Source organism: Podarcis raffonei, chromosome 2, assembly GCF_027172205.1.
Source record: "Podarcis raffonei isolate rPodRaf1 chromosome 2, rPodRaf1.pri, whole genome shotgun sequence".
NCBI classification, from domain to species: Eukaryota; Metazoa; Chordata; class Lepidosauria; order Squamata; family Lacertidae; genus Podarcis; species Podarcis raffonei.
In genome coordinates this window covers 52,455,471-52,468,166 of record NC_070603.1, presented here as the reverse complement: position 1 = coordinate 52,468,166, position 12,696 = coordinate 52,455,471, and the positions used below count along the sequence as shown (strand labels likewise).

General features: G+C 41.3%; 1 protein-coding gene across 1 annotated transcript in view; it reads right to left on the bottom strand.

Moving 5' to 3' along the window:
* ERGIC1 (endoplasmic reticulum-golgi intermediate compartment 1) overlaps window positions 1-12,696 on the bottom strand; it is a 78,387-nt gene that overhangs the window by 44,144 nt on the left and 21,547 nt on the right. Inside the window, exon 2 of the mRNA XM_053376617.1 lies at window positions 11,616-11,677. Within this exon, the coding sequence (XP_053232592.1) occupies window positions 11,616-11,677 (62 nt within the window). The remainder of the gene's footprint in view (window positions 1-11,615; window positions 11,678-12,696) is intronic.

Here is a 12,696-nt window from a genome sequence, read left to right as displayed (position 1 = left end):
TATAGCCATGGACATGCTATGTGATCTGATGGTGAATTTGGGGTGACCCAATGCAAAAATCCTGAGGATCCATGTGATTTTACCTCCCCCCTCCCAGGCAGCCTCCTTTATCACTAGAGTCCCTTATCTCCCTCCAATCACTTGCCGATCAGCTGCTCAACGGCTTTGTTTCAACACCCACTTCCCTCTTTCTAAAAAAAAGAGCATGATCTGTTTTTCCCCCCTGGGAATTCGGCTCCAGGGACCACACATTCGCTCCATAAGACGCACAGACGGTTCCCCTTACTTTTTAGGAGGAAAAAAGTGTGTCTTATGGAGTGAAAAATACAGTATTTTTTCTTTTGGCTAGAAGTCATGTTTCCCTTTAAGGAACTAAATGTGTCAACACACTTGGCCCATTCACATGCCCCATTCACAGTGTGGTGGGGCATCATCTGTACAGTAAAACGAACACATGGGGAAAAGGGATGCAGGGCAAAAATCTCTTTAAAACAATGGAGCACAGCAAAGTGAAGGGGAGGGAGGAAACAGGGTTTTGCTTCCGCTTCCCGGTGTGCCCTTCTTCATGGAAAGCAGTCATCTCCAATCTGGTGCCCTCCAGATATTGTTAGATCATACAACTCTAGTCATGCCTGACCACTGGCCTTGATGGCTTGGGCTGATGGGAACTGTAGTCTAAAATGTCTGGAGGGTTGATGAAGGTTGATGTAAAGAATAAATTCACCTCCCACACTTTACATGGGGCAGACATGTGGATAAAATTCTAAATAAAATAAATAACGCATTCAATCACTAATACCAGAGTAAAATTGTATTGACTTAAAAAGCCTTTTTAAATGACTTAGTTGCATTAAACCTAACTTGGAGATAGATGATAGATAGATAGATATTGCTGAATGTCAGTTCTACAATAAATCAGCTTTATTAGCTGCCACAAGCCCAAAAGGGACAGAGGAGGAAAATCCCATGTTCTTAAAGGGCCATAATCATTACAAATTTATTTGGGTAATTGATAGTTGAGGGCATTTCCTCTTTTTAAGAACACAGACCATTTAAGAGGCAGCAGACCTGCACTTTGTGAAGACAAATCCTTTAAAAGGGGAGAAAATTTCCTCGTATACACGAACATTTGTTCCTTCTAGTACAGAACAATAGCTCTAGGAATGGGACACAGCAGGCAAATAAAACACATACAAAATGAGAGAACGACTGCACGGCTCCCTTTAGTTGGCTGTTTTGCAGGTACAAGCGTTATCTACTTCTTTGTGACTGAACGTGCAGTTCCCCCAGCTACGCAACTGCACCATGCTCAGGCACAGGGGCTTAAAAAGCTAGAGGCAGATTATATGCAGATAACCACTTCATTGCAACACTTCATTCTACTGCAGGGACAGGCATGCTGCTGTACTCCTACAAGGATTGCAGGACCAATTCAGGCTGGCTGAACTGAAATCTGCCTACACAACACTTTATCACAATGTATCACACCCCAGAGATTAGTACACATCATCATCACTGGTGATCCTAAAGGCATTAAGGCTTGTTTAGCAGCTTTTTGTACACAAGAAATGGTTTTGTAATGTGGAAAAGTGGCTTTAAAACCACTAAACTTCCAGTGCCTCTAGGCCCAAAGGACAAAGGCAGTTATTCTTCCTACATAAAATTCAGAAGAATCAAGAAGGAATTCTGAGCTACTGCTGGACTCAGCATAAAGGGGAACGTTTTCATTGAGAGAGACATGCTCATCCCAGAAAAAGTGGGAACACTTAAGGGCTGTGAGTAGGCTGTTTGTCTGGGCAACCGAGTCTGCAAGGGGTGGTGGCTTAGAACATGAATCCAGAGAGATTCTATATGAGTAAATGTTCACTATTGTGGATTAAGAAGCACTGCTGTTTTTTAAGCAGTCACTCTTATTTCCCAGAGAGCCTTTTAGTCTCTGATTAAAAAAAAAGCAAGAGACACAACAGGGCAGTTTATGTATGATACAACTGGACCAGGGAGAAGTTTGAGGGGAATTTCTGTGTGCACCACTAAACTGCTTGCTCGCGTTAAATTATAATTTGTTTTAACTACATAAAGGACATGCTTTATGAACGCTCACTGTGCCAAAATTCACTTACCCAACAAATTAGTACCCAACCCGTGCTATATGCACTGCAGATTCCATGAGTAGGAACGCATTAGAAATTTCCCCATAGAAACCAATGGAAATCGTCAATTCATTATGCGAACGAAAATTGTTGACTCGTCATGCAAACGCTCACCTAGTGAATGATTTCCAGGGATTGCATTGTGTTCGTAAAGTGGGACCTGTGTGTATAGTTCATTATGATGCTCAAACCAGTGCACTATAATGATTAATCTCTGGTATTAAACTGTGAGATTGACAGAGCCACTTTCTGAACTGCTTGCTTCTGTCAATATGTCATATCGCTCATGCCAGTGGGATAGTAACTGTCACATGCCAGGGCCCATGTCACTGTATGCTTCATTTCCAAACATGGGCACCTTGGCAGAGTTACACACTGCATTGATCTGGAAGGCATTCGGCAGCTGACACATGCAAGTTACTCTACAACAGAAATGGGCTGTTGGTGCAAATGATTCCCTGCTTTGAAAAAATCTTTTAGGAATAGGCTCCCCCCCCCCAAAAAAAGTAGTACCTAAACTAATCGGTATCAGTTGAGAAACCTCAAGTATATTTAGGGCTCTCCAGCAATGCTGATTTATGCCACCTTCTTAATGGACAGTTATACAGTTCCTTCAGAACAGGAAGGGAACGTGACTGTAGCTCAGTGGTAGAGCACATGCTCTGCATGCAAAAGATCTCATATTCGAGGACTTCCGGAGGCGGCGCAAAACCGTGATGGCGGACCTCTTCGAGCTCTGAAGAGGGGCACCGCAGAAAAGGGTTGCTCGCGACGGCGCAGCGGCAACCCATCAAGATAAACCACGGGCAGAGTGAGTCCGTGGCCGTGGGACCCGGCGGGCACCTGGAGCGACCCCGAAATCACGAAAGGAACCCCGTAAGGGGCTCCGGAGTGAAGGAGGGGGAGCGGTGCTGTGGGTTCATCGCTCTTTCTGCGGAGGCGAAGCCGCGCGGCTGTCACGGATGAGCGCTGACCTTTCTTCCAAGAAACATCGGGCTGAAACATCAAACCCGTGAGTAAGGACTTAAGACTTTACAAATTAAATCGGAAAATTTGGCTAAAAACGGGAGACGAGAAAGAGGAAGTCCGTCTTCCGACACTGCTTTCAAGATCAAAGCAGACGGTCTAAAGAGCGGAAAGCGCTGTGAACAGGGAAGTTTTGAAGCTTTAAATCGGGACTTTCGTGCACATTTGAATTTCACTTTTAAAGAATAAATACAGCATAAAATTGACCTGGAGCGGACACCCCAAGGGCAAGGGAAGACTCTAACCCCAAATTCCCGGGTGGCCGGGTAAAGTTGTTTAAACTGCGGAACTGTTGCAAGCTTCCAGATACTTTTGTAACTTTTGAGCTCATCTAGCTGAAGTGGATACAATTGCAGGCACCTTGCTGGAACTTTGTTATATGTTGAAAAGGGCTCTGCAGGACTTTTTTTTTAGCGTGCTGGAACTAATTTGCTTTTAAAATTGTTTTTAAAGTTGGAACAAAGAGACTTTAATTGTGGAAAGTTACCTTCTTCTTACTAAAACTTTGGTGGCACTCCCCCTAGAGGACATTGGGAATACAGAGGCCTGGGAAAGTTTTTTTTGTTTACCTTCTCTCAATAGACTGTTTTTAATTCTGGACTTGCCTTTCCCATGGGATTACAACACTTGACCTTGAACGTTGACTGATGAGTGGCACAGGAAAGACAAGAGCAGCCAAAGCTAAGGAAGCTAAGGAGAAAGAGAAAGCAAAAAAGCAAGCACAGCTTTTGCAAACAACTTTAACTCAGGGACGTAGATTATCAGTTCCAGCTGTGCTTGCGACACAAAAAGTAGAAACCGAAAAGCCTGAAAAATCTGAAGAGGAAGATATGGCAGCAGGAGGAGCGGAGGCAGTACTGAAACAAGTTTTGGAACAACTGTCAGCAATAAATCAAAAAATTGATAATCAATCAACAAAAATTGACCAAGCAACATCCTCGATTCAGAAATTGACAGATCAGGTTTCCCAACATACTCAAGCAATTGAAAAATTGCAAGGAGCAACAGAAGAGAATCGTAAACTGGCAGGGGAAGCCGTTCAAATTGCAACATCAGTTAAAAAAGAAGTCGAGGAAGTTAAAGCGGAAGTCAAGCCTCTTCATAAACAGATAGGGGACCAACAAACCTATCTCTCGTTGGTGGAATTGAAAAATCGCGAGACCAACCTTAGACTAAGGGCAGTCCCAGAAATTGAACAAGAAGATTTGAAAGGACTTTTGACAACAGAGTTTACAAAGTTCTGGGACTTAAAAGAAGAAATTGATTTTAAAATTGTATCGGCTTTTCGGTTGGGAAGATTAGTAAGAAAAGATAGATCCAGAGATTGCTTAATAGCTTTGAGATCAAGGGAGGAGAGAGACAAAATACTAGGCCTACACTTCAAAAACTCAATTGTGATACAAGAGAAAAGGGTGGAAATTTATCGAGATATTCCTAAACAGTTATTGGACTTGAGAGCCACCTACTCAGATTTGGCTAAGTTACTGAGACTCAACACAATTCCTTATAGGTGGGAATTCCCACAAGGGCTATCATTCACTCACAAACAGAAGAAGGTTAAAATAAGATCACCAGAGGACTTACAAAAGTTCCAGCACGACCACGGAGAAGACCTCCAAAAAGAAGCAGCAGCTAATTGGCCTATACCCAACCCAGGTGGAGCAATACCTGCACCTTCGGAACCAGAAGAGAAAGAAGATACACCGCTCTAGGTGTAGCAGAATAGTTCAGGATGTCTCTGCGGCTACTCAGTTGGAATATAAATGGCGGAAATTCCCCGGAGAAAAGAAGGAAGTTATTTTACATATTGAAGAAAGAACAATTGGACATTATTTGCCTACAAGAAACTCATGTGACCAGGCTCCACAGGAAGGTTTTGGTAAATAAAAGATTAGGCCAAGAATTTATTTCGTCTGACAAAGTAAAGAAAAGAGGAGTGGTGATCTATGCTAAGGAGAGCCTGATACCTAAATTTCTATTTAAGGATGAACAAGGAAGAATTTTGGCAATTGAAATTCAAACCCAAGGAGAAAAAATATTGATATTAGGAATTTATGCCCCAAATGACGGGAAATCAGAATTTTTCAAGAAGCTGCATGAGACGTTGCTGGACTATCTGGACTATGCTAACATCATAATGATGGGAGATATGAATGGAGTGGTGTCTACACATATGGATAAGTCTTACAACCAAAACTTAACATCTGATGGCAGACTGCCCAAAACTTTTTTCGAACTGACTGACAATCTGGATTTGATCGACATATGGAGGACAAAGAACCCCCTAGGTAAAGAAGGAACTTTTTTCTCTGAGGCCCACCTGTCTTGGTCAAGGATCGACCAAATCTGGACCTCCAGGGGGCTGGCACCCAAGACTAAAAAGGTGGAAATCTGCCCAAAAACATGCTCCGACCACAACGCCTTGAAAATAGAACTTAGATTAACTCAACCCGGTTCCTTCAGATGGAGAATGAATGACACACTACTAAGAGATCAAGAGATTGTGAAAAAGGCCCAAAAAACATTAAAGGACTATTTTGAGATAAATCTGAATACTACAGTTGAAAAAAGAACGATCTGGGACGCAAGTAAAGCTGTTATGAGAGGGTTTCTGATACAACAGAATTCAATCAAGAAAAAACTCTGGAACGGAAAGAAGGACAAAATATTGGAGAAAATACACCAAGGAGAAAAAAAACTGAGAACCAAACCAAAGTCCAAGGAGGTGCTGAGAGAAATTAAATTCCACCAAGCAGAATACTCAAAATTGATCAATCAGGAGATTGAATGGAAAATAAAACAGATGAAGCAAAGATCTTTTGAATCAGCAAATAAATGTGGAAAGCTGCTAGCTTGGCAGCTGAAAAAAAGACAAAAGCTAAACACGATAACAAATCTAGAGATTGATGGAAGGACCGTACAGAAACCAGAAGAAATTAGGAGGTGCTTCCACAGATACTTCAAAGAACTGTATGCACAGGGGCCCCAGAAAGAATCAGAGATAGATCAATTTTTAAAGATAAATGGACTATCAAAAATAACTCAAGATAAAAGATCAATCTTGAACTCTATAATAACCACACAGGAAATTGAAGGTGCCATTCAGAATATGCAACTAGGCAAATCTCCAGGCCCGGATGGACTTACCTCCAAATATTACAAGGTTCTGAAGGACTATTTGATACAACCTTTGTTGGAGGTATGTAACCAGATTATGGATGGGAAGAGGGCACCAGAAACGTGGAAAGAAGCCTTCATCACATTGATACCTAAGTCAGAATCTGAAAAGACTCAGCTTAAAAACTACCGTCCCATCTCACTCCTAAATGTGGATTACAAAATATTTGCAGACATTTTGGCAAATAGACTTAAAAAAGTCTTAAATGAAGTAATTCATAAAGACCAAGCTGGCTTTCTCCCTGGTAGACATTTATATGAGAACACTAGAAACATCATTGACATTTTAGAACTTTTGCAGACTAACAGGAACACAAGGGCGGTGTTAATCTTTATTGATGCGGAGAAAGCATTTGACAATATATCTTGGATGTTTATGAAGAAGAACTTGGAGGGGATGGGAGTGGGACGGGGGTTTGAGAATGGATTATATGCAATCTATTCAGAACAAAAAGCTAAATTAATAGTGAACAATGTGGTGACGGAGGAATTTAAAATTGAAAAAGGGACACGACAAGGGTGCCCTCTATCCCCTCTGTTATTTATTTCAGTCCTGGAGGTGCTATTGAATATGATCAGAGAGGACCGGTTGGTACAAGGGATAGAGGTCGGAGTGAAACAATATAAACTGAAAGCTTTTGCAGATGACTTAGTTTTGACACTGCAGGAGCCAGAATCCAGTACAAAAAGAGTTCTCGAACTTATATCTGAATTTGGTCGGGTGGCGGGATTTAGGTTGAATAAACAAAAAACTAAGGTTCTGACCAAAAATTTAACAATTACAGAAACAGAGGGGTTTCAGAGAGAAACAGAACTGAATGTGGTTAAAAAAGTGAAATACCTTGGGATCTATTTGTCCTCCAAGAATTTGAATTTATTTAAGGATAATTATGAGAAATGTTGGTTGGAAGTTAAAAAGGATTTAGAAATTTGGTCAAGATTGAAACTTTCCTTGTTGGGAAGAATTGCAGCTATAAAAATGAATGTGTTGCCGAAAATGTTATTTTTGTTTCAAACCTTACAGATCGTGGACAGAGTGGATTGCTTTGGAAAATGGCAGAAGGATATATCTAGATTTATCTGGCAGGGCAAAAAGCCCCGAATAAAGTTTAAAATATTAACAGATTCGAAAGAAAGAGGGGGGTTTGCCCTGCCGGACTTGAGGTTGTATTATGAAGCTGCAGCCTTCTGCTGGCTGAAAGATTGGTTTTTGTTGGAAAACACCGATGTCCTAGATCTGGAAGGTTTTAATAATGCTTTTGGATGGCACGCATACCTATGGTACGACAAGGTTAAAGCACATAAATTGTTTAAAAGCCACATTGTCAGAAAAGCAATTTTTGCAGTCTGGATGAAATATAAAGACTTACTAGAGAGTAAAACTCCGAGGTGGCTATCACCAGTGGAGGCCAAGGCCCGAAAAAGACCCAATATGGAGGCCTATTGGCCGAAATATTGGGAATTGACTGAAAAAATTGGAGACAATTGGAAGTTGCAGAGCCAGGACAAACTAAAAAATAAGGTGCGAGATTGGCTACATTATGCTCAAATTCAAGAGGTTTTCAAAATGGACAAAAAAGTTGGTTTCCAGGTGGAAAAGTCGAAACTAGAGACAGAATTGTTAGAACCAAAGACAAAGCTGTTATCTAGAATGTATAACTTGCTGCTTATGTGGAATTTACAGGATGAGACAGTTAAATCTGCTATGACTAAATGGGCACAGGATGTTGGACACAACATTATGTTTGAAGACTGGGAAAGGTTATGGAACACCGGAATGAAATTCACGGCCAGTACGGCCTTGAAGGAAAACATTATGAAAATGATATACCGGTGGTACATGACCCCAGTCAAGTTAGCTAAGATACATCACCTGTCTGACAATAAATGTTGGAAGTGTAAGGAAGCAGAGGGGACTTTCTTTCACCTCTGGTGGACATGCCCAAAGGTTAAGGCTTTCTGGGAAATGATTTACAATGAGTTGAAAAAGGTATTTAGGTATACCTTTCCCAAGAAACCAGAGGCCTTCCTGTTGGGCATGGTAGACCAGAAAGTGTTAAAGAAGGACAGAACTTTGTTTATGTATGCTAGTACAGCAGCAAGAATACTCATCGCAAAGAACTGGAAGACACAAGATTTACCCACGCTGGAGGAATGGCAGATGCAGTTGATGGACTACATGGAGATAGCTGAACTGACCGGCAGAATCCGAGATTTGGATGTAGAAACAATTGAGGTGGACTGGAAAAAGTTTAAAGACTACTTGCAAAAGTATTACAAACTGTATGAATCTTAAGACGGTGCATGATTTGGAAATGATACGCTTTAGCAATTATGATTAAGTAAATAGTAAACTAAGTGATAAAAGAGAAAAGGAGATAATATGAAATTGAACATGTTACGTTTATTTTAAAGGTATAAAAATTGTGACATAATACATTGAATATAGATACATAACACGTAAAAGTTACAATAAGGTATGACATAAGGTAACAAATTGCTGACATTGTTAATATAAAGAACGCAGAATCGGAAGGGGTGGGGAAGTCCAAGTTGGGATTTTTGTTAAAAAAAAAAAAAATGGTTTCTTGTAAACTCCTTATTTGTTTGTAATGTATAAAATTTGGAAAGAAACGTAATAAAAAATATTATAAAAAAAAAAAAAAACAAAAGATCTCATATTCAACCCCCAGCACCTGCAGGTAAGGTGAGAAAAACCCCTGTCTGAAATCCTGGAGAAATCTGATGCCTATGTAGGCGGTGTTTCTCAAGCTTGTGTCCCCGGCTGTTGTACGACAGCTCTCCTCATCCCTGTTCACTGGTCCTGCTAGCTAGGGCTGATGGAAGTTGTAGTCCAACAGCAGCTGGAGACCCAACCTTGAGAAACACTGATCTAGACAATATTGACCGAGATGAGCCAATGTTATGAATAAGCAGAAGGCAGCTTCCCATGTACTGAAGGCTGAGCCTTTGTGCAAGAAAGGTTTAGCACAAGAATGTGGCTTTGCCATCTCTGCAGAGCAGAACTCCTACTGCAGAGCTAATGAGAAAGGAACATTTAAGTACTTGACTGGTCAGCTAACTTCTTACGTACATAGCAGATATGCTGGTCTTGTGAACATTGTAAAGGATGAAGAGGACAGGTGTGTGTTTGTAAACATGTAAGGGGACAATCTGTACACTGCTGAGATGCTATACATCTCCCCTTCACAGACTATGGTGTTACATTTGATGGAAGCATCTGCTGTCTAGAGTGATCACACTCTAAAAGGTTCAGATCCTCAAGGATAGTCCCAGCTTTCCCAGAATTATGTCTCAAGCTCAGCTTTGCCTGCCAAGAGCACATAGTTTAAAGGATGGCAGAGCTGGGAGGGATTTGTGGACCATCTACTCTAATCAAGTCTCCACTCCAATCTTTCCAATGAAACAAATATTCTGCATTATCCCTATGTATCCTGCTCCTTTGCTGAATTGCTCTGCCATTTAGGACACCCTTCCGAACAACCCCATTCTCCTCAGAGAGTGAACAACTGCTACCTCTCTTCTTTCAGATACCCTTTTTCATATATGGTCATGAGCATAGGTCACTCCTTTCCTCAATGGATTAGTCTTTTACGCCCTTAATCATCTTGGTGGCTGTCCTCAGAAGAATCATTTTCCATTTGTCTTTATTTGCCATGACCTGTGCTCCCAAGATTGGATAGAGTACTCCATAAGTGCTCTCATCAGTGCAGAAGAGAACAGTGAAATTACTTTGCATGAAATAAAAAGGGTTGTCATGTTAGCAACCCAAGGTTGAATTAACCACTGCTGACCAATAGTGACTATGGGGCACTGATTTAGAGTCCTGCAGCCCAGGGGCCCTTAAATGGCAGCACTACATGAGCAACAGCCTCTCCTTTCCCCCCTTTTCCTTTTAAACATTTCACAAAACAGTTGCACTCTCGAGGAGTAAAATTCCAGGCAATCATGTTCACTAGTGCTATCTGGCACTCTGGAAAATAAAGGTGGTCAGCGCAACTGTCTTGAACTTTGCACCTGCTCTTTAAAAAAAATGAGAGGAAAACAAAACAGCCAAGATGTTGCAGCAACTATTGTGGCTGCCATCACAGCACCACTGCTGCCAACACGGCAGAAGTCCCTTTTTGGGGTTGGTTTGGTTTGTTGGGGGGCTGGGTGCAAAGTAAAATATGGATCTGTATGCTCCCTACCTGTCACCTTAATCAGTTTGGAGGGTCTCACTACAACTAGCACTTATCACGGATAACAGTTCTGGAATTTGTCTTCCTAACCACAGCGTAGACATGTTATGTGAAGCGGTAACTGAAGTAATGTTCTTCTCCTAACCCACATGATACATATGAAAAGTTGCAGTATGGTGAAAGCAGCAATCTAAATTTTAGAGGAGGAAAGGGAGGAAAGGGAGCAGACAGTGACATTCTAACGTAAAATGGCCTGTCACCACTAAATATTTGGTAGAACATCTCATCTTCTGTCAAGTGACTCTTCTATGCTATTTCATATCGCTTCCTTAATGATTCAGCATTACTAAGTTCTAGGGATGTGATTCTGTCTGCATCAGCAAGGATATACAGGGCTAATGAACCCAACTAGGGGAGTAAGTAAACTTGGGGTTCACCTACACAGTTAAAGGAAACAGGTGTGTAACAGGAAAGCAATAATAGGCATCTAATTACAGGCTTGGCAGGATCAACTCAATGTGTATACTGATACATGCAACATGCTCACTAGCAATGATGGTGTGAAATTGCATTACTCAGCCAATAATATTTAACCTTGCAAAGAAGGAAGGAGACGAGGTCCCAAGAGAAGAGGGTGTCAGTCCCAAACCATGCAATCTGCTGACAAAGGCTGGGGCGGGGGGAGGACTCTGACTGTCACTTTCTAGCTATAAACAGCAATATGGCTTTTGTTACACAGCCTTCTACCTTGAGTTTAATTTCCTGGGAGGAACTTAGTTGCTTTCACCCCAACATCCAAAATACTTTCCAAAGGCCGCCCAACATGGCACGATTCAGAAGGGTCTCCCAGGTCTGAGACCAATATACTGCCTGGGCGTCCATGCTGGCTCTTCCAGTTATCTTATTGGCCATTCAGTACAAAATCACAGCAAGCTTTTGTGTTACAAACCTGCTGAATTATGGTAATGACCTCTAGAGGGGAAATCATACTGTTTAAATCAAGGAGCAAAAAGGAACCGAGCAGAGATTTGCAAAGGCAAATGCACACACGGATACTTACTAATTGCTCCTGTAAAAGTTGGCTGCGTAAGGTCTTTTGGCACCTTCCTGTAGATGTCAAGCCTGGAAAAACACACATACAAAAATGCTATAAAACAGGTGGAGCATTTCACTATAACAGTCAACAGAGCTGAATGATGCTTAGAATTTTTCCATTAAGTTTTCCAACAACATCATTTCTCATTTTACACCAGAGTGCAAAAAACATCTTTTCACTCAGTTATGTAAGTGAACTAGTTTGCAATTACTACTAGCTAAAGTTTGACGGGAAGGAAACTGAGTGAGGGAGAGGGAGAATTCCTATTCTTTTAACTGTGTCTCACTCTCAACCCTGACTAACCGGAGGAGAGAGACCTGACAATCAATCCCTTTTCCAAGACAGCTCTGGTCTATAGACTGTGTAATAATCTACCACCACCCAACCAGGCAACCCCTATGAAATGTAAGTGTAGCTCTTTGGTTGCTTGCAGGAAGAATTTCAAGCTGAAATGGTAATCAGTGGATGCTATTAGCCTCTACTGTTTTAAATGGGTCTTGTATATTTTCTTGTTCTGCTGTTTTTAACAGTATTTTATCCATTGCAAGCCACAGAAATTGATCTATAAACATTGTAACACTTTGGCAGTAGAATGGACAGCTGGAGATAGCTTACTCAATTCATGTTGGTTCCAAACACAAGATCCCATTTTTAGGTATCAGGAGAGAGCCCTGCATCTGAAAGCACTTTGGTGTGAAGAGTTTAATCAGACTGGAAAAAAGAATCACTTTCAGCCTTCTAGCATGACACAATTGTATGTGTGTGTGGTTCCTTACAAACAGATCACACACACAACCAGAGAGACACGAGGACTTTATCACCTCAACAAAGTCTGTAGCATCTGACATTTTCAGAGCTATACATATTTTACAGCCTGATTCATCTTTCCCCTCATTTATAATATTCCTGAACAAAATGGCCCATTTATGGACCCGCAGCTTCCCTGGGAACATCTGGAAAGCACTGTTTACATTCTTTCCACACAGACCACAGCAACAGCAGCATATGATAAAGAGCCCCATAGCAGCTCATGACATCATGGCCT